Here is a 16,153-nt window from a genome sequence, read left to right on the forward strand (position 1 = left end):
GTGAATAGATTGGTATACACATTAGAAGCTTATTCATCATAGTGCACCATAATTAAAATGTTCTGCAAAAGTCTTTCTAATCGATTTCGAACTCTTGAAAAATATTCTGCCATAAAATAATGCTGTGTGATTAAGTGCCATTAGTTAAATACATTTCACAACATCTGTCAGAACAATTATATGGTGTTTACATGAATGTTAAAATGAACAATGCGAACAAGGGTTCATATTTCAGTTGAAGTCATTACGTGATTACTTTTACGCTATTTTTATTAGTAGTGCTCTGGTGTTCTTGTTGCTTACACAAAATCTGTATCAGTGGAAAATTTTACTCGTATACAGTATATTAGTAAAAGTAAATTATAAAGCCATGTACAGAGTTTCGTGGTTTTGATTTTACAGCAACATGGTATCAGTTAATGTTTTAAAATGTATATTTAATCAATTATGTTTTGAACTCTGTTTTAAAACGTATATTGTTAGTAGAGAAATTTAAAAAATGAGGTGCCTTTATTTTTGGTAAATGCAGATACTAAAGTAAGATTCAAGGACTGCTCTGTTACAAGAATACCTTGCCAGAATGCCTGTGATTTCCAAAAGGGCTCTTTTATTTTGTCAAATGTTCGCAGGGTTCCCGCTGAAATACACGCCGGAATCTGCTGGAGAATCCAGACTCATATTTACTCCAGCGGTATACTGGTGGGGTTTTACCATAACTTTGTTCCAACTTGGATTTATGTGTTTTGAGTGTTGTTTGAAATTCATGAGCTACCCATCGATACTGGTCACTGAAACAGACTCAACACTCTCCGTGTATGCTATGATTATATTCTATGGTAGTGGCCTGTTGATGGCATTGGTTTTGTTCACGAGCTATGCCAGGACGAACCCTGAGTTCTTGAAAATTTGCACATTTCTGGAACAGTTCGACCACGAACTACACTTGGAATCACCTGACTATTCAATTACAGAGAATCTGTTCACCGTCATCATTTCCACTGCAATTCCAACAGTTTTAGGAGCATCATTTCAGTATTCGATTTCATTGAATGAAGAGCATGACTTTGTGGTCAGACGGATTATGGTATATTTCGTAGTAACGACTGCACTCTATGGAAGAACTGCTTTGCTAATCCACTTCCAACAAGTTACATATGGCATATCTAAAAGATTCAGACTCGTTAAAGCCAGGATAAGACTACTAGTGATGAATGAGAGCTTCAAACGGAGAATCTTGCACCGTAACCCAATATGCGTTGATCGTACACAAGACTATATGACTTGTAAAAAGGTCAAATCCCTCCTGAGCGCCTACCATCTGATATGTGACGCGGTGTGCCAAGCCAACGTCTTCTATGGTGACCCACTACTGGTCTGCATCGTTTGTACATTTATGAGAATCATTGAAGATTGCTTCTTCCTCTTCATATACGGGTATGTTATTGGCGGAAAGACAGTAATAATTGGTGCTATCAGTGGTTGGATCTTTTCCGACGCCATCTTCCTCGTGCTGATCACTCTATGTGGCTCTTGTGTCTCTGAGACGGCAGGCGACATTGCAACGCTCATCCGCAAGCTGATCAACCAGGACTTGGGCTCAGAACTTAGAGAAGAGTTGAAGTCGTTTCTGTTACAGTTAGCCAACAAAAACGTGGAATTTTCCGCAGGAGGATTTTTCCAGGTCAATAGACAAACTTTAACTTCGATGGTCGCAGCTGTGACTACCTACCTGGTGATCATGATACAATTTGAAATCCAATCCAAGTAGGAAATCTTCAAAATGTCTGTATGGTTTTAGTTTTTAAGTGTCTCTTTTCATGTCTTATTTATCATTTCCACGCATGTATTGCGTAAGTATTAAAATAATATCTTTATAAAGAGTAAGCTACTTAATTAAGACTAATTAGTTATTTTTACTTCGTATGTTAAATGTTTGCTTTTAGACATGTAAAAATAGGTAAACATGAAAATAATCTACTCTATTTTACGTTATAACATTTGTACTAGATTTTCTGATTCTGATATTTAATGTGTTGAATTTACCTGAATGTCCTTTCAAAATAAGATTTTATTCTGGTTATTGAATTTAACTTTAGATTTCAGTATTATGTTTGTAATGTGTAAATAAGTTAAATAATAAAAATAATTGCTGAAACTAAAGTTTTAATTGTCGAATCCTAGTCAGCCAAAGTAGTAGTATAATTTGGAACCGTAGTTTAGGTAATAAATCCTTGCCAACACACTAATCTAAGTAAATAATCATCCGTTAATGCATCGCTACGTGTCCTCCAAAGTGTATAGATGTAATTACAATTGTTTATGCATTGTAATATATAAATAGTTTCATGATAAAAATAATAATAGCGTTAATTATTTTAAGAAATTAATCAATATTCTTTAAATTAAAAATGGAAACTTTCTTATCATGAATGGAATTGAAAAGGAACATAATTAAATTACTGACAATTTTTAATAAAATAAACTTTGTTAAATGATTTAGTAGTGGAATGGACTGAGAATAATGTCTCGGCTACTAATGCAGGACGGCACGGAAGTTGAGGGACGAAAATCCCTCGGGATAATATCTATTAGTAACAGATCGAAATTGTAGAAGGTCTCATTTCAGATCCCTTAGAGATCTAAAAACATTATAAATCTGCCTGACCCTCACGATTCAAACACTGAGCAGCGCTGGTATTGGATTTCGCTTTGACCACTGCCTTATTAATATAATAACCCGTTATTTTTCTTATTATAAATGTCCGGAGGATAATAGTATTTTTCTTAAAACCATATTCGGGACTCTAACTATAGGAAACACCTGTATAAAAAACACTGATACTGACTGAGTCAGTCAAATTAACTTTACAGAAATACATAATGAACATCTTAGTGTCACACAAGTTATTATTTCTATCAAATTCATTATTATTACAGAAAACTTTCATAATTTTAATTAACTTTAATACAATAACCTCTTCCCCCTAATATCTTAAAATCTAGCAAAACATAGACCAATAAAACTTACGATAAGCGATACTTACGGATCATATACGTCAGTGTGTGGGTAAAAGTAAAAGGAAATATGGGATATAAGCAAATAATGTGAGTTTTTACGTTAATAACAGATGAATTTCATTGGAAAATTGCAACAATTTGTTCTGAAAATTTTATAAAAGAGTCTGAATCTGAATATATGAGTAATTTTATAAACATTTCACTTAAACTCTAAGATATGCGTTGTAGTAGGTAAAGCAAACCAAGGACTAAATAGGTAAAATAGGTTATTATAATATAAAAAACTTAATAATAATGATAAATATTATTTTAATTTAATTTTAAGTAAACTTATCCGCCATATTCATTTCAATTAGATATAATATCACTCTCATATAGCGTAGATCATTTAAGGTATTAAATTCAAGCTATTTAAAAAATTAATTTACGAAAATTTCCATTTTAGTTAATAATTATCAAAAAGAAAAATTCAAATAAATGAACAGATAAACATATTAAATGTAAAAGTAGGTATACTAAAACACTAACAAAGTTGTGTAGTGGCATGTTGACGCTATGTATTATGACGAACGATTCATTCAATTGTTAAAATATTTTTGTAAACTACAACTGAAAGTAAGTAAAGAAACAATATTTTAGAAAATAATCCGTTCAATAAATATTAATCAATATACAATAATCAGATATTACATAAAAATATTATCATATATGCATAAGTTTATTTATTTATTTATTTTATTAACGAACAAACCATTTTAAAATAAATTACGCAATAGCTGATACAATCGATAAGATACGCGCCCGTGATACCCACATTTGGGGCATTCGCAGGAGTCAGCCCGACCGTAGTGGAATGGAAAGGCCTCATCCTGGGGGAACCGCCTACGTGATCACGGTAACCTCTTCGCCAGGTAAGTATATATTATAACGAAATTTCAAAGAATAAACATTACATTAAATGTTAAAAATAAACTACTAGATTTTCCTTCTATCTAAATATACATTGTGGCAACCGTGTCTTTTAATTACCTGTTTTTAATGGACACTTTTAATTACAAATTTTTCTTTTAATTACCCTTGGTCACACATACTTTGAAAAAGTATCTACAACAGACAACATTTACCATATATTTAAATCCTTATATTTATGTCATGGCTTATGGCATATAAGGTGGCACGTTTTTGGCTGTAGCAGATCCCGGTCTCTGAGATATCTTGGCCTATGACAGGTCGCAGTCTTTGGAAAGTCCTGTCTTCGAGGAACTCCAGGCCTTTGGCAGCTCCTGGCCTCTGTGATCTTCCGGTCACTGTTAACTCCCGCTCCCTGAATGCTACAGTTTTTAAGCTTGCCCTTTGAAATTTCTTGATCTATGTATGGTAATAAAACTATCTGGTTGTTTCTGCCAGTAGATACACCTTAATTTTAACCTCTGAATTATTAAACTCACAAAGCTGGTACGTATTCTCCTACAGCAATGAGAGTGCATAAACGTTTTTCTCAGAATCTATTAAAATAATTAGCAAGTTGAGTGGAAATTAATTTTTCCCCGGCGCTCTGTTCTATTGGCCCATCCAATCTCAAAGTGTGTATTGTGTATAAGTTTTTTATTTGCAGTTAAGACATACTTGTGTTTTTTCACATAGACCCGTGAGCCGAAAATAAGTGTCCAATATTTTTTCACCAACATTTTTATGTACAAAATTCTGATATAGTTTTTTTTAAATATTATGTTAGAGTCGGCTCAGTGCTTTCAGTGGTACAAGCTCACTGAGCCAATGACTAATTAGTAACACTCGTTAGTGACAACGTCACCTTTCAGGGTGTTCTCCAGTTTACAGAGATTTTAAATTAGTGACTCACCTGAGATTGTAAAAAGTTCGAATCGACTAATTGACTGGACGTTAGTGAAGTTCATTTAAAGCTCATCTCTTTCTCTCTGTCAGTCCACACAATATCTAGAAACGAAAAACCTGTAGAGTAGAAATTTTGCATGAAGCTTCATTCATATACAAGCAACATCGCGTTCAGTGATCGTGAGTTTAACTCCGTGATATATGGTTGAACATTAGCAAACATATTTACAGTATATGTCTATTTATTATTACAGTTGGGATTACTTCTGGCTGGTTTATACCTTCCAGTTGAACCCACTGCTGGGCACAGCAAAAACCGATGTGTCACTTAAATCTGGGCAACCTTATGGATGTCCAGGCGCAGCACATCACTAACCGCAAATGTTGAGATTCTGGGGTTCATGGGCAATTCGATAGGTCTAGTCTACTGTGGGAGATAACTGTTGGAGTTGGTGGGGTTTGTTCCCTAACTATCGGAGGTTCCTGCTAACCTCAACAAAGGTATGCCACCCCCTGCCTGTTTTGACTGGAGACGCTGGTTCAGAGCTGGCCTCCCCTTCTTCCGGGTAGACATGACTTTGAGATGTAGTGCCCTAATTTTTCCTCATGGATCTCGATAGGAGGCGGCCCCTACTCCCTAACCTTACCCATCCTGAATATCTTGTCACTCCGGAAGCAGCGCAAAGGTTCTTACAGGACTACGTGCAGTATATAAGCTTCTTGTCCTAAGAGAACAAAAAAATGGGTGTTATGGGTAATCATGATGTAACGAGAAAATCACAGTGTAAATAAAGGTGTAAACAAACTGAATACAATTATAAGGAACTTTAACATGAGACATAGTGACACATGTACTGATGGAATGAGCTATAAACTTGAAATATTGCATGCAATCTCTTCTAACCATGTTAAGCGACACGCCACGTGGCGTCCTCCCACTTTATAATATACGGAGTGGTATTGCAAATCCACTTAACATGTAGTAAAGAATATATTACTGTATTTTAGATAAGTACTTATTTTGATAAGTAAAGATATTAGTAAACAATATGCCAAATTACTAGATTTATTTCAGACATTTTGTTATCGTACAAATACTTCTAATAGTATGAGAACAAATAATTATTGTAACTCCATTTTATCTATATCATGATAATATAAGTTTTGTATATTAATATTTGACTACAGATCACTTTTAATTTAATACTTGTTACTTATAGTTCATTAAGTTTCGGGACAATAATACTAAAAGTGGGTAGTAGTAGACGAGGCTGTTTTACATTTATAGACATTGGAATAGACACAAAATAACTCACAAACAGAAAATAAAAAGTGCTAAAAATAAACGTGTAGTCTGCTTATTCCCAAGCTATGTGTATGTATGAAACTATATTTACCTGATTTACTAATCATTATATATTGTAATTATCTCTACAATTACATATTTTAGTATAATCATAAATGTGTCAAATTGCAATTAAACTGATGATACAACTTGCAAATGTTTTTTTTTTTTTACTTTTTATTTTAAATAATGTAACATGGGGTTGGAAAAGCACGATAAAATCAACAGATTCATGACAAAATTAGTGCTGAAATAGAATTTATAATATTCTGGAGCTATTGTTGCGAGAAAAAGTGGGAAAAGCAAAAGCGAAATGTTGCAGTGTTTTCTTCAGACCTAAATAAACCCAACCCTGACAGCACAGGACCATGTGTCTCTGTGCCTTCACCGACACAAGTCGGGTCTTATTGTAGGCTTCAGCCAGTTTCCTTTTCATTCTTTTATCATAACAAAACATCTATTGATTGTGATTATTAAGTTTTTAACTCTGGGTAGATTTTAAATTGTCAACTTTAACTTTCCATAACCTTACATTTTTAAATACCTCGTCAATGTAACTAAAACGTAGAGACCTATAGAATTTGAAATTATTATAGGTCTTGTACATTGTGCTTCGTAGAAACCAAATAGTATATAAAAGACTTATATTATATTTAAGTATACAAACTTGAAAGTAGAGAAGTCTGCTGATATTTAGAATTGAATCCACATTAATAGGGCACGACTAAGTAGAAGCCATTATTTGAGAATAAGCATGTTGCTAAAGGATGTTAAAGTCATCAAATATTAAATTTCTGGGTTAATTGCTTTTAAGAGAGGAAAAATAGTAGGATCGTCCAAAATGGTCACTTTTTGTGTTTTATAGGCCATTTTAACACCCTTTACTTCTGATTCTGGAATGGGTATATCTTCATACCTTCTTCCTACCAGATAGTGTGTGACACCTTTCGTTTGAAACTTTAGATTTAAATGCAGAGGAAAACGCTGTAACAACGCTAAAAGTAAGTTACGCTGTTTTAAGGATAAAAACTGGATTAATGACCGTAATCCACTTGCATACTAATTTTATTTGGCACGGGATATTCGTTTCGATAATAGGCTGTGCTCCTGTAGCTTTTTGTAATATTTCTCATTATAATAACATTTTTTTGTAATATTCTATCAACTGAATTATACTAATAATGTCTGAAATTTAAACATAAAATCAAAATGATGTCCTCCATGTTATAACACAAGTATTTAGTGTGCTAGAAATATTTTTACAGCTTTATGATTTCGGTTTGTTTTAAGAGGACTGCAAATAAACTCAACTTCAGAATTAAAAACTGTATGGGAAACTTTTGACTTAAAACAACCACTTATTATTTGATTACGAAATGAAATACTCTAAGATTCAGTGTGAAATCGTGAGGCATCAATCTGAACTGTAGAGCAGGAATCAGTCAGTTCTATTGTAAAAGCGTGTTAAAAGCACTTTTATGCTTTAAGAATTAAGAAAAAGTGTTTCAGCTTTTATAAGTAGAGGAAAATTAATTTTAGGGAACCTAAAATGACGAGTAAATAAAAAAAGAGTAAATGAATACATTTTAAATAGAAAATGAAATAGAAAACAGAATATTAAACGAAATAAAAATTTGTATATTTCAAATAATACCTTTTAGGTCAACTTTCAAAAATAAGATATAGTTTTATAAAACTAGGTCAATTGTTAATTTAAGCATGATCAACATTTATTCTACAGAATAAAGATGCTAGTAGTGGTTATAATCTGAGGATTCCTAGAGTTCATGGTCAAGATGAAGCTTTTGTCCTGGAGCCTCACCTTCAATATGCCTTCAAATATTGAATGTTTATACAATATTTTTATGGTACAAAGATATTCAAACCTGTATGGATATTTTGTTGAAATTTCTGTCCGATATTAGCATATAATTCTGTAACAAGCTTCTTAGTCTACATTAGAGTTCCATATATATATACAATCCTTACGTCATCAAAAACAAATAAAAGCTATAGAAAAATACAACGAAGCAAAGTGGAAAATTATCATAAGAGTATTTATATGGTTACAATAGTTTTGTAATATAAATATTTTATTTATTTTTACACAAATGGTATAATTTGTTATTCCATATAGTGCATATCTCAGTGTTAACGCTTAACTAGTGAAAAAGAAAACTATACAAAAACACTTCATGAACCATCACCAAAGTCGTCACGTGATTGAATAAATGTACCGACAATAAGTCCCTTGAGAGACAAGCTTACTGCAGCACAATCCTGACAGATGGTCAGTCACATCAGATCATACTACAGAGAACATGCTTGATCGTCGAACGTATGTTCACTATTGTAATATCAATCTGCTACTCTTAAACGTTCTTTTGGTTACATTTCTGTCAGCAATAAAACACGCTAGTTACTGATACCACAGCTGTCAGAGTACATCAGTATTAATAGAAACTAACAAAACTACAACTCAAACATGATTTATTTTCCTTCGGTGGTTGAGATTCTGCGGTGATAATTTGTGTTAAGACTTACTAAAACTTTCTTCGTGGCAATGTAAAGAACAATAGTAAGTTATCCTTGTTAATAATTTTTGCCACCATCTAGACAAAGAAGAATGTGCCATCAATCTTTCAGACCTGTGAAGTTAATGGAAAACAACCCAAATATAACAACACGTTGTTATTGTTTTAACAAACATCTATATTATGACCAAACAAAAGAAAATATTACGTAAACAATTACTTTTATCCATTGATATATTAATATACTACAATCATTCAATAAGTAACGAGAAAAATTACTACTGCTCAAAAATTGTGCTCCAGGATAATGTCATTATACTGAGTTGAGGTCTGTGATAAGCATTTCCAAAAACTATTACAAAAAACACTAAAAATTCACCTAATTTCATAATCTGATTGACGAAAAATTTGATGTGTAACTGCGTGGAAACATCTCTGCGGACCCGTCATATCTGCTGCACCAGACTTTATAATGACTGTACACTGAATACCGAGTGTACATTCAGTGATGGTTTAGAGAGAGTTTATTGATGTCCTCTACAGCCATTTTGATCAGAACCAGAATATAAAATTAGTAAATTTTGTTGACAGGAATACTCTTTATAATATAACCACTCCCCATGGCCAGTGATTATCATATTTAAAAATGACTGTTATTGCGAATTTCATATTCGATTCAAAATATCTAAAACCTCTTGGCTCAATGGCTAGTAAATTCATACATTGGGCAACTCTACGAAGTATATTGTGGGCCGGTGGTTGTCCAGATACGTAACTAGAGTATGCAGACTCTTTGCTGTTTAGTCTGCAGAAGATAACTCTTGCACATTTTATCCCAGTGCAACTTCAGGATGTAGTCTGTACACTAATATGTAAGGAAACATTAGTTTACACTTAAGAGTATGTCACTTAAAACAAGCAATTCAACATTAGGTTTGCTGCTTTGAGTAATGCTTCGTTTTGTATTCCCTTTTGTCCACCGTTTGCATTATGCAAAGCACTTTAGGGCCCACAACCGCATGACTCTTGTAGGAAGCTAAGGTAGGCACCAGCATCTGAATCTGTATGCAGTAAATATTCTATCTTAACTTAATAAGCACGACGTGTTATTTATTTCCTAAAAATATTATAGTTGAAAATGTTGCTATATACCGCTGTACAAATCAAAGGCTGTTGGAAGAAATTATTAATTTTAAGATTATAAAAAATATTCAGTATTAAAGCCTGATCGCATTTAATTACTAATGTACAAAATAATGTTATAACTTATTTATTATCTTTCCAATAATATAAACACACATTTTGAATGCATTCCACAAATATTCAACTGTTAATGCTGCGAAAAATATTAATGAAATACGAATTTATACACATTTTTTGCCAGTGTAGTAGTGAGCTAAAATAATCCTTTTACTATAAGAGGTATTGAATAATAATAAGTGAATATAAGTATGCAATTTTACAGCATGCATTTTAAATTCACCCCATTTTCTCTAAAAAGCTATAATCTACATTCGGATTATTTCTTGTATTCTTCTGTGAAATACAATAAGTTAAAATTTAAAAGAATAACAAAATATCAGATATTTCCACCATCCTATTCAAAAAAATAACAACTAAAAACTAAAAAACTTATAAATAAAGTTAAGCAGGCAAAAAACAGAAAAATGAAAATGAGGTGACTAAATTAATGATTTCAAAGAAATTACAGAAAAAGATGTACTAAAACCAAAAAAGAGATTTTTTTCAGTTTCTAATTGATAGTAGCTTTACTACTCTGCAAAGTTTTAGAGAGAGAGATGATTGTCGAACGTGATTTCACTTGTGTAGAAATGTAGTTTCTTGCAGTTTCAAAACTTTTAGTTACATAAAAAACTTTCCTAGTCCTTGTTTCTTGTTTCCCCTCTCCCTAACTTTTGACTGGTCATTATTTTTCATTTACTTTTGATTGGAAAGATTGCCTTATTGTTTGCCAAAAATCCATTGGAAGTGCTATGAATGCTATCAACTACTATAGGTCTATCAATAAAAAAATCTTCGGGATCAGATTCAACTAGGACTACGTCTAATTTATAGGTATATTTATAGGTCTACAAAAGTCAAATGTATTTTCCTGGTGCTTATTCTCAAGGAAAGATAATATCATCCGAGTTGCCCGGCCGGAAAATATTAGATAACCTCCATCCTCAGTATCTAATTCGTCTATAACTAAATTAGTTTCATGATCGGGGTATAATAAAATCTTCAAAGCTTTCATTACTATCACTGTCACTTGAAATATACTCACTAACACTGTACAACAATTTACCAATCAGAATCGCAAGTTTTCATGCTCCATCATTACATATAAAGTAAACAAACAGTCAGAGAACATAGTGTACAAGATGATCTATCAGCTGATCTGCAGCGAAACAGACAAAAAATATTTAAACAATTTACCAATCAGAATCGCAAGTTTTCATGCTCCATCATTACATATAAAGTAAACAGACAGTCAGAGAACATAGTGTACAAGATGATCTATCAGCTGATCTGCAGCGAAACAGACAAAAAATATTTAAACAATTTACCAATCAGAATCGCAAGTTTTCATGCTCCATCATTACATATAAAGTAAACAGACAGTCAGAGAACATAGTGTACAAGATGATCTATCAGCTGATCTGCAGCGAAACAGACAAAAAATATTTAAACGGCATATAAACACTTAGTAAGAGACATACCAACGATATCTAGCGGAAATACGGTGAACTACGTGAACAGTGTAGTGTCAAACTTCGACACATAGCCAGCACGTGACTCGGTGTACGGTCCAGGCGCGCGTGTTACCTCAATGGTGATAAGCTTTGCTAACGCCAAACCCAGGGACGACCGTAGACCATGATTGTCGAACTGAAATATGGAAACCAATGGATGCGGCTCATTTAGTTTTCAAAATTTTATATGGATAGAAAAACCGAATAGAAATTTTTTCCTAACCACTTCGTTAAAAGGTTTCACTAACCAACAATCAATAAAAATAAAATATTTGGAAGTTATTTTTGGTTTTTAACACAATTAGATAGTGAAACTTCCATACGTAGATCGATCTGAAGATAAGGTACCTTATTTCTGTTTATATAGTTTTCTTTAAAAAAAATCGGTAATATGTTTTAGACAATCGAAGTTCGTCAGAGGTTGTTGAGTAATTACAGTACTTTCTAGTAAGAAATAGGATGACAATTTTATGATTTTATTTTCATCATGTTTGATAATAATTAAATATACTTATACTTAACAATAATTTTGTAAAAGAATGTATAAATCGTCGTATAAAACAGAGTGGTGCTTGATTTTGAAATATGTTGTGCGTAAATTCATTACTTTATTCAGTTATTAATTTATCTGTTAAATGTTTTTCTACATTCTCAATGTAACCTTTCATAATATGCTAAGGAAAGGTTCTTGAGTAGTAAGAAATTAAGACTTGAGACATTTCAAGAAATGTTATGAGTTTAAAGTGTTATAAAAAAGCATAAAATAAAATTTAAATGTAAAAAAGATTAATTTAAAACGGTCTGATGATATATCCGCTATAATTCATAGGTGTATCAGAAAATATTTATGAGAAATGGAACATTTATAGGAATGAATAATATTCCACTGAAACGTTTTTTATCTACCATTAAAAGTTTATTAGAAACTGCTGTCATTCCAATTACGATGAATATGCAGATGTAGTAATATGTTTTACTTAGTTTCACATTATTGTGTGTTGTGTTTCTTAATAAGTATAAACATTTTTATGTGGGTTTCTTTAAACGTAATTAAATTATATGTCCACCAAATAACATATCTATAACATTTATTCACGAGGAAATAAATAAAACAAATTTCAGAAGAGCGTCTTCAAATAAAACCATCAGTCGCTCTGGTTTTATTGCCTCATAAACCGACTTGTGACAAGCGCACCATCACTGAATCCAGTTATTATCTTTGTGACAGTTCCAGGTGACCATCAGAAGATTATGTAACTCAATTTATTTATTTTCATTGGTATCGTATTACATTTAATAACAATGATTATTACATTTCAATCATACTATACGAGCATATGTTACCTAACTCCTAATAACAGTAAGTTTATTCTCTAGGTTAATACAGTATAAATAGTTAATTGCGTTTTATACTATATTTTTTTCTTGTAAGTAACATATTTTATTAAACTAGTATTGTTAATTTAATTCTTAAAACTAAAATAATCGCTGACTAAAACGTTAGATCTCAATAAAAAAGTTTTGTTACAAGATATAGTTTAAAGTTAAAACTGAACCGTAGATATTATCTAAAACAACGACCCGGTTTCACTTATTATCAACGACAGTTTTCAGCTTAAATGTATATCATTCATTCTAAAGTGAAACATTTCATACCCATTTTGCACCATTTACATACAGCTCACACATACGTATAGTAATATTTCATTGCGCTTCTATGACGTCTATAACAGAAGAGTCTGGGCTGGCATACTCCTGCTGTAACATGAATAGAACTTAGCAACGACTGTGTCCGAGTAGAAAGAAGCGAGTAATTTAGGGACAGCAGAATGGATGTTATTACCAGGAATGGTCACAGTAAACCTATCTCTGTACCCGTGGGGGAATGGCATCCTCATCGGCATCAGCCACTGTCCCAGATGGGATCGTGGGTGATGTACCATCCTCGTCTTGTGCTGCAACTTCTAAGAGGGAGTGGCAGGGCAAGGGGAGGAAGCCACCTTCCCTTGGTCACTATTCCAGTGACAAGGGTAGAAAAACCTTTTCCCCCTCTTAGTTTGGCCCTGAAATTGAGAGTAGCTACCTATCCCTTCCTTTCCTGATGGTCCCACCCCTACTTTACCAACAACCCCAGACTAAGGTGTTATGCGACCCGTGCTGAGAGTCTCGTGGCACTGGGGGGTATATTCAGTGTCTACAACGGAGCCTTCTGGGAACCAGGGGACACCCAGTCGTAATTACCCTTATCTTCCTAATCGGGTCACTGGGAAGATGGACCGCAAAAACCCGGTTCTCGTGGGATCAGAATGGAGAATGAACCAAACCAAAACAAAAACCAAAACTGAAACTCAAGAGGTAAGCGAAACTCAACCAGAAGAGCTACCGATTGAACAACTAAGAGTGTCTGAGATGACCCCAATGGAGGAAGACAGACTTCTCTTGTCAGAAGGCGAAGTTCGGCCGGAAGAGCCAAAAAAGAAGCGGCTCTCGAGAGGCGAACTACGAAAAGCGGAGGATAGAAGAGGCTATCGCTAGAGGTGAGCCAATAATCCCCCGGAAAGAAAGGCAGAAGAGGTGGGAAGAGAAAAAACCGAGCTCTGATGAAACCAAACAACGAAGCCGGTTCCTCAAAAGGGAAACTTGGTTGTTGTTGGGGCCTCAGAGCAAGGGAAAAACTCATTCCGCACCAGCCCAAAAACAACAAAACCCCAAGCTATTCAGGTGTGAAGAGGCAGCGATCGCAGCTGACACCTGAAGAACAAGCAAAAGGGAGGGGAGAAAAGAAGGGAAGGGGCATGATGGAGGTGTCACTAAGAAGACACCCGAAACATATGCCGAAAGGATCTCTGTGGGAGAAGCTGGCTATTGTCCGGCTCGAACACCCAGAAGTGAAGCTATCGACGGAAGAAGCCAACAACCTGAAGAAAGTGCTGGGCACAAACGCGCCTTTAAGGGCAAAAAACGTTAGGATGTCCAGCTGTCATGTTGAAGGTGGAGCGATAGTGGTCGGCTGTGTTAACACAGAAACAAAGGTGTGGCTAGAGAAGCAGGTCCAGGAGCTGAGTCCTTTCGAAGGGGTTCAGCTGAAAAATGGGCCCCAGCTAAAAGTCTGGTAAGGGGATGTTTAAAGTATCCACTTTTTATCCCTAAGGACATCGAGGTGGACAGCAAGCAAGAGCTGTTCGAAGCCCTCAAAAACCAGAATGACCTTGACACGGATCAATGGACTGCTGTTGGAGGGAAATCTAGTACCAACGGCGAATTCCTGGTCCTTCATGTGGACGAAGACTCCCTGAAGAAGCTGAAAGACTCTGGCGATGCGCCCATTTTTGGGCAGTGACAGGATCACCTTCAAGCTGCAGGGAGGTAATGATCAATAGTGGATGACAGCGGTGCTCCAGATAAACTTACACCACAGCAGAGCAGCTACGGCAACACTCTGCCAGAAGATCCTGGCTGACGACATAGGCGTGGTCCTGATCCAAGAACCATGGACCATTGGCAGCCGTGTGATGGGGATGAGCACCGCTAAAGGTAATTTGATATATGATTCTGGCAGTAACAACCCTTAGAGCATGTATATATGTCAGTAACAAAATCAAATCACTAAAAATGGCACAAATGTGTTCTAGAGACACAGCCGTGACAGAGGTTCACTTGCAGACAGGTGATGGCAACATCAGAATCCTGTTTGCATCAGTTTACCTCCCATACGATTCTCCAGAACCACCGCCAACTGCGGAGATGAGGGCGGTTTGTGGAGTTCGGAACCCTTACGCGGAGGCACCTGATTGTCGGTTGTGACGCGAAATGCCCACCACACCGCTTGGGGGGGGGAGCAGCAACATCAAACAATCGGGGTGAGTGCCTCTCTTGAATTTCATAGTAGAATCTAACTTAGTTATTATGAATCAAGGCTGTAAACCTACTTTTGTACAAAGAAGAGGTACAGGGGTAAGAGAAGAGGTCTTAGATATAACTCTGACTAGCAACTTTATTGCAACTAAAGTTTTAAACTGGAGTGTGCTTGATGAAGCATCTGCTTCAGATCATAAGTATATCTCCTTTGACATGAGGTCGTATAAAATAAAGGAGACCTATAGAAACCCAAAGAAAACAGATTGGGTAGCTTTCAATGCAGAGCTAAAAAACAATCTAGTAAGGGAAAATGGGTATCAGGGGCAAGGGGTCGAGGACATGGCGAACTCTTTGAAAAAACGCCATGATAGAATCGTACCACAAAGCCTGCCCCGTGATTGAGAAAAACTCAAGGAAAAAAAGCATGTTGGTGGAACCAGGGGCTGGAAACCTTGAGGAAAAACCTTCGCAGAGCATATAATACATGCAAACGTGCAGGAACTGGGATAGGTACTCTGCTGCTCTAACAGAGTACAATAAAGAGGTGAGAAGAGCTAGAGAAACTCGTGGAGAGAATTCTGTCAGAGTATTGATAAGGCTCCTGACTGCGCAAAACTCCAAAAAGTCCTAGCTCGAAGCCCCACAAATGCGGTGGGTACTATACTTAGGGAAGATGGGACTCACACCAAGGATCCTGAGGAGACTCTTCAGTGTTTACTGGAATACACACTTCCCAGGATCGTTTCAAACCAGTGAAACAGTTGTTAGTGAATGGCGGCGAGAACCTA

General features: G+C 35.0%; 1 protein-coding gene and 1 non-coding gene across 2 annotated transcripts; one reads left to right on the forward strand and one right to left on the reverse strand.

Moving 5' to 3' along the window:
- Positions 1–619: 619 nt before the first annotated feature.
- LOC124356022 (gustatory receptor 23a-like) lies at positions 620–4,375 on the forward strand. Its single transcript, XM_046807167.1, has 3 exons — positions 620–1,764; positions 3,850–3,929; positions 4,248–4,375. Exons 1-3 carry the CDS (start codon positions 620–622, stop codon positions 4,373–4,375), a joined length of 1,353 nt encoding a protein of 450 aa, XP_046663123.1.
- LOC124356380 lies at positions 3,778–3,937 on the reverse strand. The gene has a single exon (XR_006921863.1). It is a non-coding gene; the product is annotated as a U1 spliceosomal RNA (small nuclear RNA).
- Positions 4,376–16,153: the final 11,778 nt, after the last annotated feature.

This window comes from Homalodisca vitripennis, chromosome 2 (genome assembly GCF_021130785.1).
Source record: "Homalodisca vitripennis isolate AUS2020 chromosome 2, UT_GWSS_2.1, whole genome shotgun sequence".
NCBI lineage: Eukaryota > Metazoa > Arthropoda > Insecta > Hemiptera > Cicadellidae > Homalodisca > Homalodisca vitripennis.

Bases quoted from the DNA above. Each gene is read 5' to 3' on its own strand.
- LOC124356022 (XM_046807167.1), top strand. From the start codon at position 620: ATGTTCGCAGGGTTCCCGCTGAAATACACGCCGGAATCTGCTGGAGAA. The intron at 1,765-3,849 runs GTAGGAAATCTT...GGGCATTCGCAG, and splicing joins CAATTTGAAATCCAATCCAA to GAGTCAGCCCGACCGTAGTG. The intron at 3,930-4,247 runs GTAAGTATATAT...GGCCTATGACAG, and splicing joins CACGGTAACCTCTTCGCCAG to GTCGCAGTCTTTGGAAAGTC.